This window comes from Diadema antillarum, unplaced genomic scaffold (assembly GCF_040938485.1).
Source record: "Diadema antillarum isolate AM-2024a unplaced genomic scaffold, OU_Dant_1.0 seq00000577_RagTag, whole genome shotgun sequence".
NCBI classification, from domain to species: Eukaryota; Metazoa; Echinodermata; class Echinoidea; order Diadematoida; family Diadematidae; genus Diadema; species Diadema antillarum.
In genome coordinates, this window is record NW_027271512.1 from 673310 (window position 1) to 685391 (window position 12082).

Genomic DNA, 12082 nt, shown 5'->3' on the forward strand with positions numbered 1-12082 from the left:
TTAAAACAAAATCTGTTTTTTTGTCAAGGCACAAATCTGGTAGTCTGCTCAGGTATGGAATGCTAAGATTCAGCCTCAATATTTGCACAATATCTCCAAATTTTACAGCATAGTAAAAAACATTAATGTTTCAATTTCAGTGTGTTGACAATAAACGACATAACTTTGAATTTGTGCATCAACTTCAATAGACCTATACATACATAGTGCTCTATCATTAGACAGGGCTGCACACTAACCCATGTTTTTCTGCTGGTCCACCCTGTCTATTGGACTTGTAGGTACCTTTTTTAATATTTATTTTACTGGTCCATTCCTGAAAAAGTTACTGGTCCAACACTGAACAGTGATTTTTATTGGTCTTGGGCTGTCAGACCAGTGCTGGTGTGCAGCATTGCATGACACTAAATTTCATCCTATCTACATTTCAAACTACAAGGAATTACAGGTGTCGATGTCAAACCCCTTTGGTCCAGAAACTGGATGGTTTGTTATTTGCGTCCCTCTCGCGCTTTGTGAAGGCAGTGAAGGATGAGATGCAGTTACCGATGAAGAAGTCTGCCTGACCCAGAATGATAAGGTCAATCTGGGGTAGATGAGGGTCAAGATGGTGCACTTTGACCTGTCAAGAGTTCATACGTCAAGGGAAAACAGTACTGGTAAAACATCTAAGATAAAAGTGCAAGAAAAGGTTGACATATATTTCACAAGCTTTAACCTGCTCCTTCTACAATTCTCCAAGAACCTTTATTGCAAGTGATTGACAAATTGCCCTACATCGACATAAGCACTGGCTACTTCTAAAAAACTTCTGCCATGGCTACTACTAAAACACTAATCAATTCAGTGCTTATTTATATCGTTTAGGGCAATTTGTCAGTCATTGCAACAGATTGACAAATTGCCCTACATTGATGTAAAAATGCACTGAATTGATCACTGTGTTTAGTAGTAGCCATGATATGTCGATGTAGGGCAATTTGTCAATCAGTTGCAATGCAAACATCTCGACGGAAGAATTTCAAGAATTTGAATAATTACGCAGTACCCGCTGCATGCCATAAGGATTAGAACCAACACTTGCTTGGTCTAGTGGAGATGATGCCTGTCCGGAGATCAGGAGGTCGTAGGTTCGAATCCTGCTCGAGTATGTACGCCCATGATTTTTTTTTATCACAGCTACTACTATAAACACTGATCAATTCAGTGCATTTTTACATCGATATACGGCAATTGTCAATCAGTTGCAATGCAAACATCTTAAAGGAAGAATTTCATGAATTTGAATAATTTGTCAATCAGTTGCAATAAAAACAACTCAACAGAAGAATTTCATGAATTGGAACAACAACAAAGCAAATCGGGGTGGGGGAAGAGGTGGGAAGAACAGATGGAGAAGGATGCGTTGGAGATGGACAGAGAACAATGAAGGTGAGGAAGACTTGGAGGAAGGTAAGAACATGAAAGAAGATATTGACCGATTTGGGTTCGTTGAGGGCAGCAGACAATTTGTGGCACTGGGCGCAGCCATTAGCTCATATTGCAGTGTCCCAGCCGACCCCCCCTCCTCTCCCCCACCCCACGGGCAACATGTTTATCGCGCACTTGTAGCAGGGGTACGCGCACTTGTAACAAAGGTTCGCGCACTAAGCAAGCGTTCGTGCACTCAGTACGAGACGCCTATTGGCTAATACAACCATGTATTAGTTTTTCATTCTGTGCGCGTGCTGATGTAGGGAGGGGGGTGGGGGAGTGGGAGGGGGGTTGGCCGGGACACCGCAGTAATGGCGCTGCCCATGCCGATAATACACAAACCGCCTCACAGAATCGGTCAATAGAGAAGGAGACAGAAGAGGAGGAAATGAGTGGAAGGGGATGGGGAGACCACCAAGATTACCAAAGGAAGGAGGAAGATGATGGGGTACATGGTGACGAAGATGTGGAGGATGAAAAAAGAAATGCATCAAAGCACCAGGAAGAAAAAAACAAAATGATACCAATTACGGCGAAGATCCACTCACATCATCTCCTAGGAGTTCCTCAAAGTCCCTCTGGTAGGAGATTTTGTCTGTGGCGATGAAGAGATGCTTGGCACCGTACTTCTCAACGGCCTCTCTCGTCTGCTCCAGGATGACCTCCTTGGCAGGGAAGCACATCTCCCTCGTCAACTTCTCTTCACCAACTTTCTGGCACTGGGGCGAGGCCATCAGCTGTCTTGAACCCTCCACATGCTCACATGCCTTCTCCTGGAGGGTAAAGGGGAGGGTAGCAAAGAGGGATGGGGAGGGGGAGGGAAGGAAAATAGAATATTTTATTTGTTTGTTCATTTCATTTATTTCAATTCAATAAAAAAAAAAAAAATCAGCCTCAGGGCTGTTCTTCAGTGAGTCCATATATGAATTTACGGCATATAAAACAACACAATGTGATACAGAACAAAAGATAACATTCACACCATGAGAAAACACATTGGCATTAAAAAAAAAATGCATTAAAGGAAACCAAAGCCCAAATATAAATGGCTGTTGAGTGAAAGCAGCAATATTAATAAAACACGACAGTCAAAAATTGAGGAAAATTTAACAATCTGTTCAAAAATTATGAATTGTTAAAGCTTAGGTACTGCTATTTCTGGACAAGGAGACTATGTATCACATACAATAAATGCTGCTATATTGCTACTCTATTTCCCCAGATTCCTAGTATCTTTTTTTCTCCAAAATCTGTAACAACCCCTAACAAAAAGAGAAGCTCCCAAATTTCTCTCGTAAAAACAAATGTGCAGGATTTAAAATGAAATCTGCCTTTTCCAGAAGCATGGACCAAACTCTAACCAGTTGAAGATGGATTGATTTTGCTACAACACCCATTTCCCTCAGACACCTGTCCGAGTATTCTCAGGACTCATCTTCAATGGGTTAAGAAATAACGATGTTTGTGGGACAGCTGTTTCTCACCCAGTCTATACCAGTCCTGAGGTGGATGCCGACATAGGGCTCCCCCTCAAACATTTCCTCCATGTGGGACTGGGCTTGAGCAAAGAGAGTTGGGTTCCACTTGAAATAGCTCTGGATGATGCGGTTGCCGGGGGCCATCGGGTACTTGGCTGGGGCCCCCTTCAGGGCCAGCACCGGGTGCTCACTTGCAGGAAATCTGCAGGAAAGGTTTGTCAGGAGACTGCATTCACAAGACTTTTCAATCCAGTCCCATACTGTGTCTTGATATTTGTCAGTGACTTAAGCTAGCTCTATGAAGAATGACTAAGGTAAGACCTGAACCAGTCATCCTTAGCTATGTAAGATAAAAAGCAGATCATGTATAGCATGTACAACCTTGATTTGTGTTTTAAAACTTTGGCTGGTCTTTGGCTTTATTCCACCATCTTGAATACTTCCCACATATTACAAATGACGTATATTTCATAGGTATAAATATTTCACAGGCCTCCCCTGACTTTCAGATCATTTTGTTGTAGCAGGTCACAAATCATTTACAGAAGCAACATTCTGGACACAAGTCAACTCTACATCTATCCGTATTCATGGTTCTCCTCAGGTGTGTAAAGATAACCAGTCATGAGAAAGGACCGTACAAAAAGCTGCAAATGCATACCAGTAAATTATAACCGAAAATTACTCCAAACTATACCAAAAGATTGAGCACCTCTTATCCCAGTCCTTTTTTACTCTCTGCATGGTCCACATATCTGTGATGTCTGCCAGACTCAAAAGCTCAAACTTAATCTCTTCAGCAAAGTTGATGTCAAACCCATCCCAGAATGGACCAAAAGGATTTCCTGGTATGAAGAAGTCACATAAAAGAGAGCTGAACTGATCAAGTATTTGATTTAACAACCATCAACGACATCAAAATGATGAAAATACATTTGCAGGAAAGGGAAATCAACATAGCACAATCAAACGTATTACCATTCCCCTTTTTGAAAATATTTGAAGCAATTGTTATCTGAAGTTGCAGTCTCAAGTAAACCAACACAATCAATTCCATGAAGCTGACATGATAAGGCTTAAAGAAGAGTAATGCTTTCAGCATGATCATGTTAAACAGGTTTGAGGTCTCTTATGAAACAAGGATCTGAGGCTAATGTTACCTTAATCAAGCATGATTCTAAAGACATAACTCTTCATCCAATGCTCTAAAAAAAGTGTGACAAAATGTGTACAAAGCATGTCTGCAAACAGAAAATTCTTGTAATGGCAGCCTCTAACTTTCTGTATAGACATAAACACACACAGAGGCACAGGCAGAAATAGAAACAAACACATCAGTTATCACATTCCACACACTTAAATTGAATCTCAATGTTTATGAGTGAATACTGCTTTTGACTTGCCTCACATAACAGAAGAAGAAAAAAAAAAAGGAAAAATCTACTCCATTTCTGCCATTTTGGATTGCCACTACATAACATCATATTTTTGTTGTTGTGGGGGTGGGGAGAAAGAAAGGGTGTGTTGCTTCATACAAAAGGACATTGTGAAAACACAATAAAGTTATCCTCCTCCTTGCATTATGCCATATTCCCTCTTACCTTTCTTCATTTCACATGGAACTTCACTAGACTGTGGCATCCAGCAATAGCCCCGCCTCTCTTCCTCTGGCCAATGGGATGGCGCCAGCTCCTCCATAAATGTCTCCATGGTGATGAGGCGGGGGTAAAACTCCAGCAGGGGCTCAAACTGGAACCAGTCCGTGAATGGGACATTTATCTGGCAGGCATCAAAAAATGGAAGAAAATACATACTAAAACACAAAATTTCAAAATGATTGGTTTAAGACATGAAAGAAAGATGATGGCAATGAGAACGTGACAGAAGCATGTGATCTAAGACTGATAGAATGGGGAATGATAATAAAAAGATGCAACTTGAGTAAAAGACAATAACACTATAGAAAGAAAGACAATATTGAATCATTTGATAGATGAGGATGCTTTGGTTATAAGGTCAGTTCAGTTCTATGCTATGAGTATTTTGAAGAATTCTCCTCTCGTTCAGTATTTATACCTTCTTTCTTTCTTCTGAATATATCTTATATTTCCATAGCCTTTACAACTTAACTGAAACCTTTCAAAGGTAATTAATGTTAGTACACAGACACAAAGAATTACCTTCATTATATACATGCATAATGTACATTTTAACTGGAAATGAATGATGTTTAATATTAGCCTCATACTACATCATTGAAGACCCCTAAATATCTATCATACACTGTTATATCATGCTCCATTAATCATTATAAAACCAATGAGCATGGTTGTGAAGTTCTCAATCACATAAACCAATAAGTTTATGTGTATAGAAATCAGTCATACACTGAAAGTTATCAATGATGATGTCACCAATGACATAGTACCAGGGGCATGTCATGTGAAGACATAGATGATTTAAATCTTTGCTCTAGAAGCACCTAACTGTGTTTTACTCGTATATGATTTGATCCTTACAATGTCTTCACAAAGGTTACCCATTATGATGACACGCACACACAAATCCAGGAAGAATGTGAGGGTCAGGATAATGGCATTAGATAGCAAAGGCTTGTTGAAAAGATCCAGAATGTTTCATGAAAACCACTTAATGATGGCAAGTATATAGGTGTTCTAATTTTTACTGTTTACATATTATGTAATATGGAAACAAATGATGAATGACCATACTCAATAAAAACAAATGGAAAACAGTTGAACTAAAATATTAAAAAAAACCAGACTGAAGAAACATGATACACAATTATGACTACAATGTGGAAGTATATGCATAAAAATATAAAAAAGACACCATAAAGATGACACAATGTTAGATATTACACTGTTTTGATGAGTTAGTACTTTTAACTTTGTCATACATGACATCATACGTACACATTATGTAGTCATCCCACATCAATTCACATACATCCATATCTATATGGCAGTTTACTACTAGTATTATATGTGGCATGGTTTCCTATTGTGGTCTTGTTTGTTTGTTTTGTTTTGCCAATGGTTTTTATGGATATTGCTGGCTTAGTGAGTACTTGTGTCATTCTTTGAAGTATCACACTGTAGTGACCTTGTAATGCTGGAATAGAATTAATCGGTATGTTAATTCTGTTATGTTACATGTGAGGAGTTTGGGAACCCCAAGAAGAGTAAGACATAAAAACAGAAGAATGGAATGTGAGCAGGTAAGTTTGTGTCCTATCTGATTAGATATTGCAAAGTAACTTTTAAACACCAAACAAAATAAGCGGTCATTCCACAGATCTTCCCTTCAATACCTACTTACCATTCTCTGTGTAGTAAATGGAGAATCAATGTAATTGCAACATGCAAAGGAATGCAGGAGAACAATATCAGATGAACAGTAAAGAAAACTTAAAAAAACAACAACACCACATGAACGGATGTAACATCATAACAAGCAAGCAAGCACAACAGAACCCTTCCTAGGTGGCTCCCCAACAAAAATGAAAGAAAGAAAAAATAGAACACATCAGATTGGAACAAAAGGAGGTAATTCACTCTGAGATTTAAAGTCTAAAGTTCCCTACAGTGCCTGGAGTATGTGTCCCTTTTAACAACGTTTGGTTTTGATACAGACAACAAATTTGTGAATGCCAGGCATTTGAACAAATTTACTTTACAAAAAACAATGTCAGTCATTGAATGCCTTATTTTCCCATAAAACCAATCCTGACCATGACACAATTGTCCCATCCCATGTGAGTAAGACGTATGAATTTGTTTGGCTTTGATGCATTTGGTTTGGTTTGGATTTTTAGAATATTTCAGGAGGAATTTGCATTTTCCCCTGAGTCTTCATTCTTTTTTTTTTCTTTTTCCAGTAGATTTGAGAATGCAATGTTTACTCGAGTATTGAAGATGACTTTTTTCTGCCTTATTTCAAAGTCCTGATTTAAAAAGGAATTTCAGTCCTCCTAAGACCCACATAGAGAGTATCCACAAATGTTGAAATCATACTTACATAAGTACGGAAAGGAGGCAGAATAATTGTCCTATTGATGGCCTTACCGAAGGCCAGGGCCCCTAAGTAGTGCTCCATTTGGTTTCCAAATCGACCTGTGGTGAACAGAAAATGTGTGACTCAACCTGCCTTATTAGTCCAATATCAAAGACATCAGATTTCAGATATTATCACTTCTCATTCTACATTGATTTGTCATACAACAAATTACATCAGTGTACATTGTTTGTGTACACTGTGGACCCTTCCAGCTGTAAATCTAAGTGTAATCATACAGTATTTAAACTCTAATATCTATGAAAGGACCCCTCATATTGGCCCAAACCAAACATCAAATCACATCATTTTTCTTTGAATGATATCAGAGTTTCACAATCTTGAGCAAATAACTGATCTAGCACTGTAGGATTACACATGACTATAAAACAGAATTGTAGACTTTTTTGTTTTTGTTGGTTAATCGTAGTTTGTTTGTTTTTCACTGTTACTCTCCATAAATAAGATTGTGTGCTGGATCTGTATATTCCTTATGAATGTCAATTGAAAAAGAAGGAATTAGTCTGCGGTTTGAACCAGCATTACCTACTGCATACCAGGCAGAAGCACTATAGTACTACAGTTTTTAAAAAAAATGAAAAAAGTATGGAAGAAAAACCTCTATAACCATACTCTCTCCACAAGAAACCGATTCCCTTAATTCATGTAACATGCCTTTCTGGAGGCTAAATGAATTACTGAATAAGACCAAAGAGAGAATGAAAGAGAGGTGAGGCATCGGGTATTTGGGTATAATTCAAATATCACTATGTTACTGCTGGGAATAGGCTTCAGCTCAGTGGTAATGCTGCTACCCAATAAGCAGTAAGTGACATAGGTTCAAATCCCATGCTAGTTTCTTCTTTTTCATTCAGCGTTCATAACAATGCAGATCAACCGCATGATCTTACTGTATTTGCTGAGAGTAACAGTTACTTAACAAACAAAAAATGAAGAAAACCCTCTACAACTATACTCTCTCTACACAAAACCAATTTCCTTCATTCATTAAAACAGCTTTGCTGAGATATGATTAGAACTCAACGTAATAGCCTTACCCATACAGGGACAGAAGGTAAAATATCCATTAGGATCCCAAGAAAGTTTAGGGGAGGCGCTGGCAACTTTCACATCACTCCCAGCTCCCCCAGTGGAAAACACGCTGTCCTCCCTGTCATCAGTCACAAGTGTCATCACCGCTTCCGCATCACGGTTGACTCTGCTTTCTGTCGCCTCTGTGTCAGTCTTTCCATTATTTTGATTCAAGGGGTCTTCAGTGTCAACCCCTTGCGCTAGTTGATAGCATATGCAATGCAGGAGCAGGAATGCCAGAAGTGTTACTCGACTCATTTTGCTGTGGACGATACCACCATCTTATCATGGATGCAGACACCTCAGATCTCTACCAGAGGCACATAAACCCTCACATTGATATCCTGCTGAAGAATAGATATAAAAATGGTCAATTTTCTTAGAGTCACATCATAAAGAAGTCAGAGAGATGGTTTATTGCTAAACATGAACATGGACATGCACATGGGACTGTAATAATCCTGGTCCCCTAATCAGATTGCTATTACCCATTGCACTTATCCTGGAGGACTAAAACTCATTGTGAGGCACGTATAGGCCTTGGCTTGTTAAAAGATTGTGGATCTTATCTTTGTAATTATTTGCAATACCAGCAAATTTCTAATAACATCCAATGTGATACTTGAAACCACCTAGCAAATCTTATCCCCATAAATGATTTACATACTATTCATCTTCAGGTCTTTTAACCCTTTGCGTAAAAGAAAAAAAAAATGTTGAGCCATGCAACTGGGAATAGAGTTGGGAATAGAGTTGGGGGGGGGGGGGTATAAATAAAGAATTAATATTCAATACACTTCTCATTAGATACTGAGGCAAGAGGAATTATTTTTCCGACTGCTTACATTAGTCCATAGAAAAGTAAGGTACGTACTGTAAAATGAGGAATGTTCACACCGTATGCATTTTAATGTCACAAATTTTGCGAGAGTCAAGATTCACGAAATTAAAATGCACTCAAAAGTTCTTGTCTACACAACATGCATTGAATGGTAGAGGCAACTTGCAACATTTTCATGCTGCGAAAAAAGGCCGTCGGCTCCATTTCGCAAAAATTTCATGCCGCAAAAATATTGTGTTTTACAGTAATTACCAAAAATAGGTAACAGTCTTCCTTCAGACGAACAAGCTGGTCTTCTATTGGGCATCTTCTGTAAAATCTGCATTTACCCTATTGATACATACATAGGCTTGTACAGAGAGTTCTTGTAGCCACAGTATTATTAGCACGAACTCTACAGGAACAAGGTGTGAGCTTTCTTACAGAAACATGTGATGTATCATTAAAATTCCACATTTTAACAATTTCTATTATGTTTGAATGCAATGTCATACTCAGTAGCACCCATTCTGTGAATGTCATTCTAACAGTAACAGTTACAGCATTTATTACAGTCAACTTCAACATGCAGTGGGTTTTACTGATTTTTTATTTTTTATTTTTTTTTTTTGGAGCTGGTGGGTACATGCTTCTATCAAATTTAAAGATTTTGTTTAGATCTACACATAATCAGAGGAAAGTGAAATCAGTGTCACTCTCATTTTTGCATAAATTCAGTATGAAAAGATGTAAAGTTTTAATTTCATAATCATCATTAAATTTAATAGTCATTTCACACTTTGTTCCATAATTTGCATAAACCAAGACATGACAATAATGACATATCTGATAATTCTGATATGCTCAAGTACCGTGATCGTTTACAGCTACAGATCAGAGATGTGTTTCAAATTTTCCTTTTGAATTTTTGGAGTTGGCGATGTGTGAAAAAAGTTATTCATTCATTCGTTCGTTCATTCGTTTATTCCTTCATTTACGCTTCATTTCCGTCATACTGCTGCACATGCAAAAGCCGGTCCTACTAATTGACGCAAACTAATGCAAACTAATACAAACTAACGCAAACTAATGCAAACTAATGCAAACTGACGCAAACTAATACAAACTGAATACAAACTCAATGCAAACTACTAATCAATGCAAACTAATGCAAAATACTAATTAATGCAAACTAATACAAACCATTATCGGTGAAAATTAGGGTGAATTACGGTACCTGGACCTGGCTCTTCCGAGGCCACTCTCACGTTAGTCCTCTCGAAACAAAAACTAGTATCGATCATGTAAATCCATTCTATCGAAGAATGACTAAACGTAACTGCTCAACAGTCAACACTAACTTGAAAAAAAAAAAACATTTTATGAAAATATCAGTAAATTCATAAATTCTTGACCAAATAGATATCGTTTTAAATACATTTCGGTTTCAAATTTCAGAAAATGTAAAGCACAATGATGCACAGAAATACGGATATTAATGATCGATCATAAATGCCGAAATACTAATTGATGCAAACTCGACGCAAACACAAAAACACAACGCTATCCTATGCGAAAACAACCTATATCGATTACAAATATCGGGAAATGACACCCCGAAATACTAATTAATGCAAACTCAACGCAAACTCCAAGACACAACGCTATCCTATGCGAAAACAACCTATATCGATTACAAATATCGGGAAATGACACCCCGAAATACTAATTAATGCAAACTCAACGCAAACTCAAAAACACAACGCTATCCTATGCGAAAACAACCTATATCGATTACAAATATCGGAAAATTACACCCTAAAATACTAATTAATGCAAACTCAACGCAAACTCAAAAACACAACGCTATCCTTCGTGAAAACCACCTATATCGATTACAAATATCGGAAAATGACACCCCGAAATATTACTGAATGCAAACTCCAAGTCACAACGTTTTCCAATGTGAAAACAACATAAATTTATCACGAATATCGGAAAATGACACATCGAAACACTGTAGTAATGCAAAATCCAAAACAAAAAGTTTTCCTACGTGAAAACTACCTAAATTGATTACAAATATCGGAAAATATAACACCTCGACATAACAAAAAAAAAACACACAAATTGGTCTCACAGAATTCTATCACATTCCTGTATCAACATTATTTCATTCTTGCAGAAGCGTAAATTTATTTAACACCAGATTGAATTGCAGTTTCAAGCAAAAGTGGGGTAGTGATGTAGTAGAAATTTTTATTCTCTATGTCAGAATTCTCGAATTTTCAAGCAGGAGCTTTATTTTAAGAAATACTCCCAATACTTAAATGATTCTCAGAGAAATTTTTTATGAAAATTCGGTTGTCTTAATCCCAAATTGCCAATTGTTTCTGGAAGATAATATAATCACATTCCTGGAAATCAAAGATTCTGTACCCACTGCAATAAGAATGATATTGGTGATGGATTTCATTACTTTTTCATTGCAGCCTCTTTAATGAACAGCAAAAGAAATACTTAATAAGATATCACAGGAAATACCCAAAATGAAGGTGGATCAACTAATTGTGGAAACAGGGCAGTCCTTTCTAGTTTAACCAAGTTTTACAGTTAATAATGACATATGTAGGCCGACATGACAAGTATTTTTTTTCGACTTTCTCTTTGTTGCTTGTTTATGTCTTTTTACATGCTGTGCTTTCTATGTATTGAGTAATCTGCTGAACTTGTCTTCCCATTCTCCCCTCTTTCTCTTTCTTTCTATTCTTCCTCTCGTATGCCCATATATTTCCTTCATTCTTTGTTCACTAGTCTGAATATATTTCTGTATTTTTTTACGTTTTTTAATCTTCTTTTTTGTTGTTTTCATCAGTGATATGTCTCTCGTATTTTTTTTTTAATTGTTAATATGTCCAAGGAATTTGTCATCAGCTTTGTATCCTTCTTACTGTTCCCTATTACTCTTTACTAATCCTCTCTTTCTCTCTCATCTCTCTTCATATAGTTTCTTTCCTGTTTTGTTCACTATATATCGTATATAATCAAACCGTGTATTTCTGTACATTCTTCTTTGTTTTTATTTTCATCAATCGCACTTCCCTCCTATTTACCTTATCATAGTTGTTTAGTATAAAGAGAA

The 12082-nt window shown here is 37.3% G+C and overlaps 1 protein-coding gene across 1 annotated transcript; it reads right to left on the minus strand.

Moving 5' to 3' along the window:
• Positions 1-456: 456 nt before the first annotated feature.
• Positions 457-8462, minus strand: LOC139735411 (GDP-fucose protein O-fucosyltransferase 1-like). The gene is made up of 7 exons (XM_071646163.1): positions 8087-8462; positions 6993-7087; positions 4553-4730; positions 3664-3796; positions 2958-3153; positions 2022-2246; positions 457-622 (listed from the first exon to the last, which is right to left on the minus strand). The coding sequence occupies exons 1-7, from the start codon at positions 8376-8378 to the stop codon at positions 458-460; spliced, it is 1284 nt and encodes a 427-aa protein (XP_071502264.1). The 5' UTR covers positions 8379-8462; the 3' UTR covers position 457.
• Between the last annotated feature and the right edge of the window lie 3620 nt (positions 8463-12082).